We start from the raw sequence: 18,145 nt of genomic DNA on the forward strand, positions 1-18,145 counted from the left end.
AAAATCTCTTCCATCCCTGTAAGCTGGATCTAAAGTATGAGTAAGGCCAGGGATGAGCTGCCAAAATCTTAACAACCGGTTCCCTCCTCAGCCCATGAGGGGGTCGTTGCCCCCCCCCGCCCCCCCGGGACTTCTGCCCCATCCAACCCCACCGCGTTCCTTGATGCCCCCCCGGGACCCCTGCCCCATCCATCCCCCTCCTCTGTCCCCTGACTGCCCCCAGAACCGAGCAGGAGGGTCTCTTGGGCCACCATAGTGGGTGCCCACCCTGCCCCTAAGAGACAGAGGGACCTGCCGGGGGACGAGGTGGGGAGTCCCAGCGGTGCTTACCTGGGGCAGCTCCCAGGAAGCATCTAGCAGGTCCCTGTGGCTCCTAGGGGCGGGGTAGCGTAGCAGCCGCTCCCCTCACTGATCACATAACAAATCGCGCCTTAGGCGCCAACTCAGTGGGTGCTCTGGGGCTGGAGCACCCACGGGGAAAATTTCGTGGGTGCAGAGCCCCCACCGGCAGCTCCCCGCTCCCGGCCCCAGCTCACCTCCACTCGCCTCCTCCTCTGAACATGTGGCCCCACTCTGCTTCTCCCCCCCCCCGCCCCCCAGCTTCCCGCGAATCAGCTGTTCATGTGGGAAGCCTGGGAGGGCTGAGAAGCAGGCGGCGGCTTCGCACTCAGGCCCAGGGAGGTGGAGGTGAGCTGGGGAGGGGAGCAGTTCCCCTGCGTGCCCCCCCCCCCTCGGGTTACCTGCTGCGGTGCGGGCAGCAGAGCGGGGCCACACGTTCAGGGGAGGAGGCAGAGCGGAGGTGAGCTGGGGCCGGGTACGGGGTGGGGAGCTGCCGGTGGCTGCTCTGCACCCACCAAATTTTCCCCTTGGGTGCTCCAGCCCCGGAGCACTCATGGAGTCTGCGACTAAGGCGTCACTTTTCACGGGGACAACCGGTTCTAAAACGGCTTCTAAATTTAACAACCGGATAACCGGCTCCAACTCACCACTGGGTAAGGCCCTCAATTTACAGTTTTTATGATGTTTCCTGGGAATTTAAAAAACGTGTGTAATTCAGTACAAAAAATTAAGTTTTCTGGGTGAAATATTGGGGATAGGAGGATAGAAAAAAGCAAGAGAGTAAGAGTATTAAAAGTAAAAAGTTTAATGCTGTCACTTAGTTAACTGTACATTGACAGTATATACATATATGCGCAGGTGTGTGTTGTCTTACTTTAACAGACAGATTCATGTTATATCTAGACTAATTTATTAACATAAACACATCTACCCAATGCAGTGTATTGGATTTTCTTAACATAATCAGTATTTTCATGTACTTACGTTGTCCAAAATTCAGATGAAAATCAGTAAATAATAATAATTTAATAATAGCTTTTATAAAACCTGGGAATTTTTCAGTAAAAACTAAAAATGAAGTTAACTATTGAGTTATGCTGACATATAGCTATGCCGCCTTAGCTATGCTACTATAGTTCCAGTAGTATAGACGTGGCCTTAGTGTATGTTTGTCTTGATGTAACGTAAACAGCTATGGATCAGCCCTACCTTACCTCAGATAGCTTTAGATTGAGTATTTGTGCATGAAGGGAGGAGGCGGAAGATATGGAAATAAAATACATCCATATAAAAAGAACTCCAGCTCAGACACTGACCTGTCCTAACAAGTTGGTGTGTTCAGATTGCCAGTGTATTGTTTTTTGTGCCATTGTTTATAAGCGTGAGAAATAAGGAATCAAACATTATAAGGCTCTGTCAACACGAAAGTGAAGCCCTGCTGTCACACAATTGTGAAAAATGGCTGTGTCCTAAGCATTTTATCAGTTTTATCATTTATCAGTTTCTTCTAGACTGTGCAGGCAGGAAAAAACAAAACAAGAACCATATTCTAATCATGTTAAGAAATGTCTTAGTCAGCATAGTTTTTACCATGCACGCAACTCGATTTCTCCTTGAGAGCTATCTTACAGTCAGGCTGCAACCATAATAATTTGGTTTCTTCTTGGGGGCTGTGTGGATGGTAAAAAATATGTTGACTAAAACATGTTTTCTTAATGTGATTAGAATATAGTTCTTGTTTTGTTTTCCTGCCTGCACAGTCTAGAAAAATCTGTTATGAAGTGGTTATGCTCCAGCCATGTTATACAGTTGTTTTAAACATGTCTATTTTCATGGCATTTTTGTAGCCTAAGGCCCTGTTTATCATTGCATTGAATGGTGTTAACACAGTTCTTCCTAGAAGAATGCTAACAGTTTGACATTGCTAATACCTCTTCAGCATCAGAGCAGACAGAGCCTATGTGATTTCATCCGTTTAGTTTTTGGAATAGATGGCAACTTATCCAATTAAAAAGCAAAAAAATGAGTTATGCTAAGCCAGGAAAAGGCTAGCTAATCTTTCCTGTTCTTACATTCTCTGATATTTTGGAGTGTTGGGTGTGATACTAACTGATGTGAAACAATCTCTAAGACAGGTTTCAGAGTAACAGCCATGTTAGTCTGTATTCGCAAAAAGAAAAGGAGTACTTGTGGCACCTTAGAGACTAACCAATTTATTTGAGCATAAGCTTTCGTGAGCTACAGCTCACTTCATTGGATGCATACTGTGGAAAATACAGAAAATGTTTTTATATACACAGACCATGAAAAAAATGGGTGTTTATCACTACAAAAGGTTTTCTCTCCCCCCACCCCACTCTCCTGCTGGTAATAGGTTATCTAAAGTGATCACTCTCCTTACAATGTGTATGATAATCAAGGTGGGCCATTTCCAGCACAAATCCAGGTTTTCTCCCCCACCCCACTCTCCTGTTGGTAATAGCTTTTTTTCATGGTCTGTGTATATAAAAACATCTTCTGTATTTTCCACAGTATGCATCCGATGAAGTGAGCTGTAGCTCACCAAAGCTTATGCTCAAATAAATCTCCTAAGAGTGGTTTTGTAATCAAATTTCTTTGGCAAACTTTTTGGGGGTGCAACTACAATGTTGCAATTGGCATTACTCCAATAGTTAATGACATGAACCTGACAACTGTAGCCCATTTGAGGCATGTGAGGAGAATGGCAGATTGAGCATCATAATTTGTTTTGGAACCAGTCTGCAAAAAGTAATTCCTGTTGTGTTTCTCCTCCTCGTATTAATAGAGATTCTTAGCACCTATTCCTAGGTCTAATTCAAATTATTTTAGCTTTACATTTTAGTTCTTAAAGTTTAATTCTTTAGCAGTGGAACTGCAGAATAATTTATTTCAGTTAAGTCTATGAATGATTTATAGATTGAAAAAGCCACCAACTCTCAGAAGCTTAATGTTTTTACTGTTATTTATATAACAGGAACCCTAACAGGATCAGCATCTCATTGTCCCATGTGTTTTCAGAAAAATTGAGTTTTCTTTGAACATTGTGGATGAGCTAGTCATTCTGTAAAAACTGCTTTCAAGAAAAAAATAATTTGTTGTGCTTGTAAATGTGCTAGTCATAACACTAGATATTTAACTGCTCTAGTTACTTATTCTGTAAATAAAACACATGCAGGGGAAAAGCCAACGGTCCTCTAATGTGCCTTCACTTTGAGCATGATAATTATCCACTACTTTATACCTCAAAAGCAGTGATACTCGGACCTCAGTGGTTCAGGAACCAAATTAGCCATCAACATTACCCAAATGAATTGGGTAGTGTGAATTCTTCCTTTCATTTACTATAGTATTATATATTCATATTTAAACAGTATGACAGGGAAATATTTAGTTTATATTATTCTCACAGCAAAATGACTGATCATGTATTATTATTTTATCAACTACAATTGGTTAATAACATAGTAAAAGCATCCTGATTGGTTAATAACTTAGGTTAATAATTAAATCACGCCGTGTTTTAATATGTGCTGCAAAGAGCCATTTGTGACTCTCAAACCTCGGTCTGAATATCATTGCTCCAAATAAATCCTTGGCTTCTCTATGGAAACTACCAAAAAAAGTGCCAGTTGAGGTTCTGGGTGTTATTTGGGAGGTCCCCTTTTAATTCTTTCTTTAACTGAGGCAACAAATTGTCAGCATTTTAACCACAAAGTTGCCTAGATCTGCTCTAGGCAGGGTTAGATGACACAGCGGTTAAAACTCTGTCATCTGGTGGACACTGATATGCCTGGACCCAACAATGAGAAGCATCACAGAGGAAGCCGTACAGGATGTGGCCAGAAAACGCATCACCAGGGCCCCCTCCAAGCAGGATGTCGCCACTTACCTCAGTGGCTCCCTGGAAACTGAATTCGGGAGAGCGGGTTCTCTCTCTGGTCCTGCACCCACAATGCCTCGAGATGCCTAGAAAAGAGGATCGGCTGCCGCTGGAAGTGGTGCAAGGAGCACCGGGAGCTGGGAATACTGGTGCCGTGCATAAAGACCCCGGATCCCATCATCGTCACCCCAACTGCCAGAACGATGCTGGAAAGGACCCTAAAAGATGCCATCCACTACCACTACACCAAGAACCTCAAGCGGAAGCCGTACCAGGGCAAGGTGTTCGAGGTGTCCAGCAAGTGGGACGCCAGCAACCACTTCATCCCCGGAGGCAGCTTCACCAGGTTTGCCGGCTGGCGGTTCGTCCACCGGGCCTCAATTGCATTCTGCCCAACGGAGCCATCTGCCATGGCAACCGGGACAAGTGCTACAGGAAGTGCGGCTACGCCATCCAGAACCGGCTGGTGAAAGCCATCCCACCATCCCTGGGGAAGATCACAGTCAACTCCACCATCCCTGAGACAGACAGCTGACTGTGACCTGCCATTGTCGTGACTGACGCAGAAAAGAAGGTGGTCCTCATTATAGACATCACAGTGCCGTTTGAAAACAGGTCACCGGCCTTCCACGAGGCCTGAGCGCGAAAGGCATTGAAGTACACCCTGCTGGCCTACAGCCTGAGAGCCCAGGGCTATGAGGTCCAGATCCACACCCTGGTCGTGGGAGCCCTGGGCGCATGGGGACCCCCACAACAAGCTGGTACTGAGAGCGTGCAGAGTCGGTCACCGCTACGCCTGGCTCATGAGACAGTTCATGGTGTCCAACGCCATCAGGTGGTCCAGAGACATCTACACGGAACACGTCACAGGACATTGCCAGTACCAGGTCGAGTAACTGAGAACACTGACCAGGGAAATAACCCACTTCCTTCCCTGATGAACTGAGGGACGCACCCCACCCATGTACTTATTCTCTACACCAATACTGACTTGGACTCTTAATACATTCCATGAGTGGCGTACCCAAACCCACTTATCCAGTGATGGTTTAAAAACTCCTACACCCCAATCTGGATCTGTGCTGGTTAATGGGATATGTATGTACCTCGTGAAACTTGTAACCAGTACTTGCAATCCCCCATAACCCAAGCCTGACCCCAAATGTACAGTATCTTCCCTCTTAACTTGTGTAAATTTGATTTTAAACATTAACTTTAATAAAAAAATTTCTTGGAAAAACTTGACATGCTAGTATAGATGCAGCCACAGAGGTGATGCTATTGATTTTCAATTATTATTAGCTGTAACTATTAAATTAATTTGTACCTCCTAGTTCATGGAGTCCATGTAAAGAATCTGCCATTTATATTTAAAAGAGAGAGCACTTTAGTTTGTTTTGGAAGAATTTGACCAGCTCATTATAGGCAGAAGTGTCCAGTGTTAAGAACTGTATTCATGACTGACTGACATGTTGCTGAGATTTATAGGTATAGTAACAGAAATACCTTTTGGTTAAGGGAAGCTGAGCTGCAATGAAAACCCATTAAATGTTTTGCTCAATTCTGTGTAACAGATATTGCAAAAAATGATAGAGGAAGGACTCTTCTCAACCCAAATGCTGAATTTACCCATTGATCATGAACCTTATGAGTAGACTATACATGGATACTATGCACACAAAGTGAGTAATGCATAGAGTTTTAGCTCTGATACACTGCCTGACTACTAGGTAATGTAAGTTTGAATTTGTCTGCTCATTTTAGTTTCATGGTAAAACGAATCAGGAAATAAAATGTTAAGAGTTCAACTATGATAGTCTTCTGCAACAACTTGGATAGAGCAAAAATGTAGAATAAGACAATGATTATTAAATACTTGAAATTGTAAACCCAATCACAGTTGGCTAGTACAATCAGAAATGACTGACATTTTGCATAATATTTACAGTATCCATTAAATAACTGACCTGAAAATTGTTATTTATTTGATCAGATGACTTAAAAATTGGAAATGGATAATAGAACCTAGCCCAGGTAGGTGATAACAAAAGTTACTGTTTGATGGCATCCAGTGAAGTGAGCTGTAGCTCACGAAAGCTTATGCTCAAATAAATTTTTTAGTCTCTGAGGTGCCAAAAAGTACTCGTTTTCTTTTTGCAGATACAGACTAACACAGCTGCTACTCTGAAACATGTGTGGAATGAGTTAATGGTTATAATCGACACAGATGTTGACAGTCTCAGTGAGAAGCCAAGTATCTGAATGAGCCTTGTAGATCCCTCCAGGTCAAGATTTGAAAGGATATTGGCTGGGCAGTGTGCGTAACTGTGCATTGCCATTGCCATTGCCTTACAAAAACAAAGAACTTCAGGCTCCAGGTCTGTCAATCACAAGCAGTAAAGTCACTTCAGAATGCATTTTCACTATTTTATATGTGTCAAGGTTCCTCCCCCACTCTGAACTCTAGGGTACAGATGTGGGGACCTGCATGAAAACCTCCTAAGCTTACTTTTACCAGCTTAGGTTAAAACTTCCCCAAGATACAAATTAATTTTATCCTTTGTCCTTGGAATATCCACTGCTACCACCAAACTCTAACTGGGTTTACTGGGAAACGTAGTTTGGGCACGTCTTTTCCCCCCAAAATCCTCCCAATCCTTGCACCCCACTTCCTGGGAAAGGTTTGGTAAAAATCCTCACTAATTTGCATAGGTGACCACAGACCCAAACTCTTGGATCTGAGAACAATGAAAAAGCATTCAGTTTTCTTACAAGAAGACTTTTAGTAGAAATAGAAGTAAAGAAATCCCCTCTGTAAAATCAGGATGGTAGATACCTTACAGGGTAATTAGATTCAAAACATAGAGAATCCCTCTAGGCAAAACCTTAAGTTACAAAAAAGACACACAGACAGAAATAGTCATTCTATTCAGCACAGTTCTTTTCTCAGCCATTTAAAGAAATCATAATCTAACGCATACCTAGCTAGATTACTTACTAAAAGTTCTAAGACTCCATTCCTGTTCTATCCCCTGCAAAAGCAGCATACCGACAGAGAGAGACCCTTTGTTTCTCGCCCTCCTCCCAGCTTTTGAAAGTATCTTGTCTCCTCATTGGTCATTTAGGTCAGGTGCCAGCAAGGTTACCTTTAGCTTCTTAACCCTTTACAGGTGAGAGGATTTTTCCTCTGGCCAGGAGGGATTTTAAAGGGGTTTATCCTTCCCTTTATATTTATGACAATATGACTTTTAAGAAACTTTCCAGATACTGAATATCTCACTTTCATTACCATTTTATTAATATTTTTATGGGGGAGGGGACTCTTTTTTTTTTTTTTTTTTTTTTTTTTTTTTTTTGTGCAGGCCAGAAAAACTACTTGCCTCCTTCAGCTTATGTTACAGCAGCAGTTTGTACTACTGTGTAGTCTTACAACATCCAACCCTTAAAACTGTGTTGATGAGAATCAAAGATGGCACAAGGCAGTTACACGGTTCATCACATAATACTTATTTTCTGTTCCATTCAAAAGACAGTTTTTTACAAAGTGGTGATAGAGAACAAAATTGGTTGGGTGTTTGCTCTTTTTATTTGTTTCTTGTTTTGTTGCAAACCAATAAATCACAAGTGGCCTTTAAAATTACCAATGCTGATGCTGCTGCAGACTGAATTGCCAATATATTTTGTTCCAGTTACATGATCTAGCTTTAAAGCTGGAGGTTGTTGATTTGAATCTTGGTGGAATACCATTATAATGTTAATGTGTAGAGTTAATACATGATGTTTCGAAGCCTGCAGGTATGCTAACTTCAGCAGTTTAAAAACTGGCTTCATGGCATGATAGAACGTTAACTGTAGAAACAGAAGGCTTTCCTTGGTGGCTTTTACATATTTAGAACAAGGTTGTCTAAATTCTTGTCCTGACTTTCCAAGCTACGCAAGAATTGTCAAATAAATGCAGCAGGTGCGAAAAATCATTTATCTCCAGCAATAGATGCAACTGTGGTGTTTACTATGACTATCTGGATACTAAAACTAATTTTGTACATGAGCACTTTCACTTTTATTTTGAAAGCTGTGATAAGTTGAAAATTAGTCCTGCTTTTCTGAAGATGTCAGTGGACATGCTCACCTCCTATGGCTCTCTACTAAGCACTATTTTACAGGTTATCATCCGTAACCACAGCTCTAATTATGGATGTTTAAGAAAATGGCTTGAACGCCATTTCTCTAAAACTGATTCTCACTTTTCTTAGTGGTCTGCAATATTAAATGTTTTGAAAAATCAGGCAATTGTAGTTTGGGTGTTATACTGATAAAATAAAAACCAGCAGGATCTTATTAAAGGGGAAAAGGCAAAATGCCACATTTATTGTGAATACAGAAAAAATCATAGTAAGCAGTTAGTTATAGCTATAACATGCCATTCAGTTTCATATTTATTCATACACACACACACACAGAGGTTCTGCAAGGTTGTTATCATAGTTACCAGCCTTAGAGTTGCTCATGCCAAGCCACTGGCCAGGTGGCCTGGACATGAGGAGGGAGCAGGGGCTTGTCAGATGCTCATCTCATGCTCCTGGAAGTTGGTTTGCAGAATCAGACCCCAAAGTTCTCAGGTTCTAGAGTCCATTTTTCTAGGAATTTCTTCCTATGCCAGTCTATGGGAATTGCTTCATCATGCTGTTGCTGAATCAATCAGCAGATGGCACATTCCTGACGGCTCCGTGCTGCCAGATGTTATCTTGTTCTTTGGTTCTCCCATTCTTGAGGCTGTTGGGTGGATTCCAGTCTGTCCTCTGGGGGGTCCTCTGGTTATTTCCACTTGACGCCTTCTTCGGCCGATGGACACTGGATTCTTAGGCTGGCATCTCCTTGATCATTCGGTTATTATCCACACCAAGCATCCATCCACATACATCCCCTATCTCTATTTTAATCACAATTGTTAGCAAAGTGAGACGAATACAACAAAAGGGCGGGGAGTCTCTGGGTACTGTTTCTGTTGTTAGAGTATTGCTTTGAGTCTCTCTCTGTGTGAGTAGTTGTTGTTACAAAGAATTGCTTTGAGAACAGACTCTGTCTTAGAATGTACTAACACAATTAGCAGCTTGCAAGTTTCACACATAGAGGGAGAGAAACAGTACCAAAAACCAAGAGACTTCTTAATTAGTAATACCCTGGAATTTAAACTATGGGGAATCAAACTCATTTGTGATTTTAATACAGAACTTCTTTAATATGATCCAACATGGGAGGTTAAAAGAGGTGGTCTGTGGAAAATGAAAGGGTAAGGCTTTTCTTATTAAATGGTTTTGAGAACCACTGCTGTGAAATAAGATAAATGTCTATCTTTAGTGCTAATTATTAGCATGAAATATAGCTCAAGACTAGGTAGGGATCCACAAAGGCCAAGATCAGTATAGTAGAGGCCTGGGTTGTGCACTGCTGAAAAAAGGAAAGATAATTATGTACTAGAAAGAAACAAATACATAGAAATTATATTTAAACACCTCTGTGGAAGATAGAGAATTAATTAGACATGTCACCACTTTGATTCATACCCTTATTGTCTGAAGAGAAAAGAGAAATGCAAAAATTTACTGTATTGCTTCATTCTTTAAAACCGACATTGCAAAACACCCAGCTACGTTGGGAAGGTTAATGCAAGGTACTTTTTTTTTTTTAAGCAATACAAAAATAAAGTTTTGTCAGTCCATTGTGAGACTTGCTTTATTGTCACTGTAAGATTTAAAACTAACTTTAATGGCTGTCATTTGCAGAGATGTTGTAGCCATGTTGGTCCCAGGCTATGAGAGACACAAGGGTGGGTGAGGTAATATCTTTTATTGGACCAACTTCTGTTAGTGAAAGAGACAGGCTTTTGAGAGCTCTTTGTAGCTCTTCTCACCCCCATTGCCTCTTTAATGGGTGTCATTCATTTTTCTGAAACAGAATTATATCCAGAAAAACCTGTGAAAAAACCATTAAAGTTTTGTGTTCAGCACTCTGTGCTTAGATTCCTCTGCCCTGTCCCCTCTTGCCCATTCTACCACCCTATGCCTGACTTTTCCCCTGTCCTTCCCCTGTCCCCATCTCCCTCCCTCAGCTTCTGCCTGTGTCCCTTTATCTTAACTGTTTCCCTTTTCCTCTCCCTGGTCTTCATCCTGATACCTGCTCCTGTCTCTTTTTTTCTCCATCCCATTCCCTTTTCCCCCCTCCCCCCCATTCTTCAATCCCTCTGTATTGAAGTCAAGCTGCTCTCCTCCTTCACCTTGCTGTCTGAGTGAGAGCATTGAGAGATGTTCTGATTGCTCTTGGTTCCATTGTCTGCCATAGCAATAGCCCCTGGCAGAGGGGAGGAGTATTTACAGGGAAAATCCTGCTCTGCCCCTACAGCCCTGGAATGGAGCATTCAGTTGCTGTGTAGGACAAGCACAAATCTTTTCAGGTCTGTATATAGGAACTGAGGATGAAGCCTGCTCAGTGCACATGGACTTCAGAGAACTGAGCTGCCAGTTCTAACAGGTTTCTACTGAGCATGTGCAAACTGGGTTTGGGGGTTTTTTTTTTGTGTTTTGAAATGTATAGCTTGGCCAGATTTGGGTGAATTTTCATGAAAATTACATCCCTGATATCAAAACAATCCTCTCTCCAAATTTCAAGTCCCTACTCCAAAACATGGAGGCACTAGATCATCTCAGTGAAATAATTATAGGATTTTTTTTTAAATAGCCAAAATATAATTTTCCCTAACCTCATTCTCAGAGATGGCTGAACCACGTTAGCTGAAACCTTCCAAAAAAAATTAATCTAGAGACAGACAGCTGGTATGGAAAACTTCAGCCCAAATTATTAGTTTGGCAAAGTTATAAGCAACTGAAAACAAAGCTTTGGAAAGTGTTTGCCTATCTATAGTGTTACTAGTTGTGCCACCTATATTGTGATGACAACAGAAACATGTCTGTAAAGGAACAAACATACTTGGAAAAACTTTTCTTGTTTTCCCTGTTTAGATATAGAAATTATTTGATTCTGGAATTCTGTTATTCAATCACTCTTCCATTTCCTACCAGAATCTGTCCTTTTAGAATCTTATTCTTTAAAACTGAATTATAAAAAGTGTGGATGATTTTTTGTGTGTGTGGCTTTCTTTGAGTATAACTACCTGTTTTAAATATGTGGCTGACTAATGGAGTTGCAGTTTAAAATAATATAATGAATACTTTATGCAGGTAATGGAAGAATCTATAATTGTTGGCATCTGGATACCAGGATGGGGTGTATTTGGTTGGTTTCTTAAAGGAAATAACTACCTTTATTAGGATTGGTACTGAAACTAGCTTTATGTTAAAAATGTTTTTGTAGCTTGATGTATGCATTCTGATGTTTAAATACTGATCTTGAGTGAATAATTAACCAGTGCTAGGATTAGATATAACTGTAACAAATTCCTAATATTACTAGTTATACCTATTACAATATTTTTAAATCAATTGTTAATTTTCTTCAATTTTGGTGTTGGAACATGATAATCTTTTAAACAGAGATAAATTTGTAGGCTAAACCTCACCCCTCCTGTAAAAACATGCATCATTTCAGCATCAATTTTCTGCAGAATATCTTTGTAGCTGCCACTGGGACATATTAGTTGTATCAGACCACCTTGCAGGACTGCATGTCACAGATGTACTTGATTTATTATTCATAACTATAGGGAAATTGCCATAAGAACAACCCTTGAAAATAGTCTTGTGCAAACCATTTTGTTTTTTTGTTCCAGCATTTTCTTTGTGAACCAGAATTACCTTATGATATTGTTTGAGTCAACTTCAGAAGAGCATGTCTCTTCTCTGACTAATATTGGTAAAATACATCCTTATATTGTCTTTTTTTTTTTTTTTTTTAAAGAGAATCATTAAATGACCATGTCAACTTCAGCTCAATGGTAGTTCAGGAGTGCTCAGCAACTCTGAAAATCAGGCCATTAATTTTATCAGATATAATAGTTTTGTCCTGGCTTACAAAACATAAGAAATCAATGTTTGTTTCAAATGAGTTAGCTGATAGCACAGCCAAGCATAATAAATCAAAACTGTTTCTATTCTTACAATGTATACATTCAGCAATCTGTATCCCAAAAGAAAATAAAAACTAATTACGTATTGTATGAATATTGGGAATAACTATTCTAACTTGGCATAGATTTCAGGGTTTTGAGGCAGATCTAGAAACGTTGATAGCCGTACTTTCTATGCATGTAAATGCTTCTATGCAAAGCTTATCACTTTGACAAACCTTAGACCAGTGATACCCAAATTTTTAAGGGTCGCGCACCTCCTTACCCCTGTCCATCCCCTCCCCCCCTGCAGCCAGGGCTGGGAGCAGGGCTATAGCTCCAGAGGGCAGACAGGATAAGGGGGCCAAGGCCTCTGCTGAGGGGTTGGTCTGGGACCAGGAGTGGGGCTGAGGATGGAGCCGTGGCCAGGGCTGGCCTGGGCCCCTCTATGTCTCTCCCCCCCCACCCCCCCCGAACATTCCTCCTGGGGGGCACACCCCACAGTTTGGGAACTATAGTCTCCTGGGAAACCAATAACAGACATTTGAAATGCAATGTTTACACTTATCTTGGATATCTTCCTCTAGTTAATAACTTCATACATCATAATAAACTGGCTTCACTGTCTGTTATAGTGGCTTATCATTGGCCTAAACAAAAATTATTGACATTGTATAGACACTTCTGATTTGTAAAAAGTTGTTCATTATGCTGTCTCTCTCTTCTCTCCTCCTCCCCCCTGCCCCCACCCCTTTATAGGAGTATATTAAGGGACTCTGTGAACCTGAACTAGAAGAAAAGGAACATTATCCAAAGGACATGCACTGCATTTTTGTTGGAGCACAGAGCCTGTTTCTTAACTGTCTTATTCAGGATACCTGTGCTGATATAACAGTGCAGGAAATAGGATTACTTAGTATTAAGGGTGGTGCAGAGGCTGTTGTGATGGCTAGAAGTCATATTCAGCAGTTTGTGACGCTCTTTGAAAACAATGAAGGCTTGTTAAGTGACAAGGAATCAAACATAAAAAAGCAGTTTAAACAATTTGTGGAAGCACATGCAGATAAATATACAATGGACTTGTTGATCTTGCCTAGCTCGCTTAAAAGAGAACTTCTGAATCTTACACAAAGTGATTGTTGTGAAACAGATGGCAATATTATAGATCTTACTGCAGATTCTGAAAGCACACCAGAGTTTTCACAGGACAAAACCCCAAAACTAACTGTAATGAGTGGAGATGGAAAAACAATTGGGGAGGAAGCAAGAAAAAAAGCTGGAACCCCTGTAACAGAGCTTACAAAACAAATGGACACGGTGTTTTCCAATGCACCAGGAAGGTGTTTTGTTCCTATAAATGGTGTGACTCCACTTGAGGCATCCTTTTCCAAAGAGAGACAGTCATGTAAAAGGAGGTGTTCTGATGCTGAGGAAAGGCTTCCTAAGAAACAGTTTTCATTAGAAAGTGATCAGGAGGTCAGGCCTACACCATGCAGTAAAGATCCAGATAGGGGTGCAGTTATTGATCTGATTTCTGATAGCTGCAGTGAGTCGGATGATCCACGCTTCTCTATTACAGACTGTGATGAAATTAGTGAGGAAATGGAATACAAGATTCTTGTAAACTTTTTCAGGACCATGGGATATTCCCAAAAAATTGTAGAGAAAGTTATTAGTGAACTGGGACAATCAATGGAACCATTAATGCTCCTGGAAGCAATAGAAAAGGAAAGTACAAAGCTTCAGAAGGAAAAGGAACAGTCAGCGCAGATATCTCGAACCGTAAGTGTGCATTCAGGTGGTAATGCAGATCTTTCACCGACTCTGAAAGATAGAGGTTCTATCAGTAAAAATCAACTTAAACCCAGTCATACTTTAAAGGAGACAAAAAATGTAAAACAAAAAAGATCGAATTCACCACGTGCACAGCTCCGGGCAGAAGACAAAATGCATGTGACAGACTATAAAAATGAAACTGCTCTTCCTTCCACTAAAAAGTCAACAGAGCATTGTAAACAAGTACATTTGAATTCTTCTGATCAGAGTCACAGTTCCAGGACAAATGATGTAGAAACTGATGGTCTCATACCGTCTTTTAACACTGCACAAGAATTAAAGAAATATGGAGCACTAAAAGATGTTGACTTCGTAGCAAGAGGGAGCTCAGACCAAGAGCATGCATCAGTTCAGACTGAAACTGTAGTTCAGCAAAAATCTGCAGGGCCCTCGAATACGCAAAATAATCAACCTGTTCATGTGGAGAGACTAGGACATTGCAATCCTTCCCAGTTTAGACTCCTCCACCAACCGTCTTTTGATATCCCAAAACCTACTGAACGTCCTCTTCCAACTTCTGTGTTTCCATCCCAACTGCATGCTCCAAATCTAGAGAGGAGGACAGTGGGACCATACAGTCATCATACAGATGCCTCAGTTACTGGGGTTCAAAGGTTTATGGATTCTCTGAAAAAGCCATACAATCTGGAGTTGAAAAATGAACCTGGGAGAGCATATTTAAAACACATCATTATAGATGGAAGCAACGTTGCAATTTCGTAAGTATTGCTAGTTTGCGCTACTTCTCTTTTTATTAAGTGTCAATGAATTTCAGAGTGAAACTGGGAAGAGCGAGCACAGCCTGGGTATAAAAGCTTTTCTTGTCAAAAATTCTTGTTAACTGGCCTCCATATGACCAGCTATTAATTTACTACTCCAACACAGTTCCCCACCAATCTTGTAGTAATGGGCTAATTTGATAGGGTGTATAGTGGTGACTTCTGTCCATTGAAAGCTAGAGGAGCAACATGAACCTCCATTTAATTGCCTGTTTAAACTGTAGAAGAAATCATAGTTTAATACCTGTATTCTCCAGTTTCTGTTATAAACATATATGGTGTTACTGTTTAATGGTTGCCATGTTCCACTTAGGTGCTTTAGAAATTCTTCTAGATACATACCTGGGAGATGATGCTCAAATACTGTGCTGATGTGGGTGGTATAAGAATAGCAGTCCCATTTCTGTCATGGGTGAAGCAATTCCCAGAGAAGAATGTGTGGGTTTGGGGAGGACTTTGACCTTATGCTAAATAGAGCTACCTTCTATTTACTAAAGCTTAATGTTTTTAGTATTTGATAAAATAGGTGCAAGTTTTTAACTATAATTTTTAATATTTGTAAGTCAATTGAAAAATTAAGTAGTACATACTAATAGTTGAGAAAATATATTTAGCCTAATTGTCCCAATTCTAAGTTCATATATTTTAAATGTTATTCTGTGATACCCTTAAAGATTTGACTTCTACATCTTGGCAAGAACTGAGGAGAGTCCTGAAAACATACAATAGGTGTCCCGTGATTTAATTTCTTCAATTTCATATTTGTGCACAAACACATTAATAGACATGATTGTAAACGATCAAATGCACACTTCATATTTTTACATAAGAATATATATATATTAATATGATATAGAATTCTTTTTAACATTGTTTTGTAATATAGAAAACTAAAATCAGATAGGGCAAGGGAGAGAAGAGATCCTTTCTGAAGGTAATTCAGTTTGCATTTATTAAATCAACAGGGTTTTTTATTAAGCAACTGTCAAACACAGTCTAATATGTGCACTTTTTAAATCAACTGCTTTAAATTATCAGTATGCAATCTTTGAAGCGCATCCCCACTTAAATTCAGAAAGAGAACTCGGCAGTGAGCTCTAACCTAATATTATAGCATAATAAAATTGTATGATCGAAACTTACAAATAAAGAGTAACCTGACATTTAGTGTTCTGGCAGACAACTAATGAGCATCTTCTTAACAGATGAAAACAAAAATAATTACAGTAAGAATGTAATGTTTGAACAGCGAGAATATTTTATAAATTATCAATGAAGTTAAGGATAAGCATCACGTTAAAATCTAATTATTAAAAAAAATTGAGTAAAAAAGGGTTGGCTTTTTACATTTGCCTGAAATTGTCTTGCCAATTTTTGCTTTTTTTTTAGTAACATTTTCCTGTCTCTAAAAGTATTTATAGTGCATTGGTACCCCCATGTGACCAAGGATCAGCGCCCCACTTTGCTAGACACTGTGCAAGCATGCAGTAAAAGTAGTCTCTGCCCCAAAAAAGTTGACAAACTAAGGGGGGTTGTGTATTTTGTTTGACATCTACTGGGTGCTGTGTGAAAGACTAACAAACAGAGAAAACGGTGAAAGAGACAGTACACAAAGTAAACTTACTGAAAATAGACTTTTACCTTTCAGTTATACTAATTTTAGGTGTTCGCAATTTTTACCTATACTTGTTAAGAGTGAGACTGAGGGCTGGTCTACACTAAAGCTGTAAGTCAGCCTAAGTTACGCTACTTCCGTTATGTAAGTTACGTAACTGAAGTCGACATAACTTAGGTCAATTTACATCAGTGCCTGTACCACAGTGTGTTGACAGGAGATGCTCTTCAGCTAACTTACCTTCCGCCTCTCACGGAGGTGGAGTACAGACGTTGACAGGACAGCGCTGTCCCAGCAACTTAACTTGTCTTCGATTACAGCAGTTCTGATTCATCTATAAGTATAGATGAGCCCTGAATATAGACTTCTGAATTGACCTCTCCTTTAGTTGATCTCCTGCACCTCAAACTATGGAGTTTGCAAGCAAATGAGTAGTAGAGTGAATACTTGCTTTCACATTCCATTGTTGTGAAGAATTCTAAAGTGTGATATCTAGGAACATTTCATTTCTTTTTTGGGAGAAGTGCTGTTTTCCAGGAATAGACCAATTGAGCTTCCTGTTGCTCCACTGGCTAATGCTAAGATAAGAAGTAAACCCTTAGTGCTTTGAGTTCCTCTGCAATGAGAACAGAGAAACTGTCTAATATGAAAATAAGTGTGTCTCATCTTAAAACTCACAAGCAAAAAGTACAAGTTGATTACTTACAGCAAAAATAAAACCAAACCAAACAAACAAAACCCTCTCTGGATTAATTTACTCCTTATAGCTAGACTTCATGTCCTCCTTTAAAACAGACCAGGTATTTTAAATATATTGCTTTAAAAGCAGGAAATACTAACTGAAGTGATATGAAGTGATATTATAGCCATAAAACTTCAGGTGGTGATTGAGGTCAGTGTTTGAATGGGACACTTCAGAGAGTAGGCCAGAGTGCTGCGTATCATATGCTGCAGGAAATGCTCTCAGCTGGATAAGAAATACAGCAGGTCTTATTCACTTGTAGCCATTAGATCCAAGATGCTGTTGAATAGAATTATTTTAAATCTGCGTCCTAAACAAATGAACTTTAGTTTAATATTTCTCAGAATATGTAGATTTTCCCTGCAATATCAATTTACAGCATTCTTTATTTCCTGCCCTAAACATTTAGTGTTTCTTTGTGCTGTTACAAAGCTGGAATATAGTTTCCTATCAGTATCTGTAAATATGTATGTATTTGTACATGCATATGTGAATTATTGTTTTAAAAAAAAAGACTGCAAATTTTTGGCTAGATGAGGATAGAAAAATGGACTCTTAACTACTACATCTTGTATATCTAGAAGCAGCCATGGATTTAACCACCCAACCCATAATTCACTAAATTGTGAATCTTGTTAACAAACAGTGGACAAATTCCCTTAATTGTTAGGGAGGACATGACTTCCACAAATTCCTCCAGCTCCTTACCCAACCCAACATCATCACCGTCCAAGCCTCAGTTTCATTCCGACTCTAGAAGAGGCTGATAGATATCAACGTCTGGATCCAGTGAAAAGGATGAAGGACTTGAAAAGAGGCTTGCTCAGTCATAGAAAATGTGAGGGTGCAGAGGATGTTATGAATGCTTCTATAC

General features: G+C 40.0%; 1 protein-coding gene across 4 annotated transcripts in view; it reads left to right on the forward strand.

Moving 5' to 3' along the window:
* N4BP1 (NEDD4 binding protein 1) overlaps nt 1-18,145 on the forward strand; it is a 38,520-nt gene that overhangs the window by 1,151 nt on the left and 19,224 nt on the right. For all 4 annotated transcript variants that reach the window (XM_007059650.4, XM_037877354.2, XM_043526254.1 and 1 more), the window contains exon 2: nt 13,059-14,854. In XM_007059650.4, coding sequence (XP_007059712.2) covers nt 13,059-14,854 — 1,796 coding nt within the window. The remainder of the gene's footprint in view (nt 1-13,058; nt 14,855-18,145) is intronic.

Source organism: Chelonia mydas, chromosome 12 (assembly GCF_015237465.2).
Source record: "Chelonia mydas isolate rCheMyd1 chromosome 12, rCheMyd1.pri.v2, whole genome shotgun sequence".
NCBI classification, from domain to species: domain Eukaryota; kingdom Metazoa; phylum Chordata; order Testudines; family Cheloniidae; genus Chelonia; species Chelonia mydas.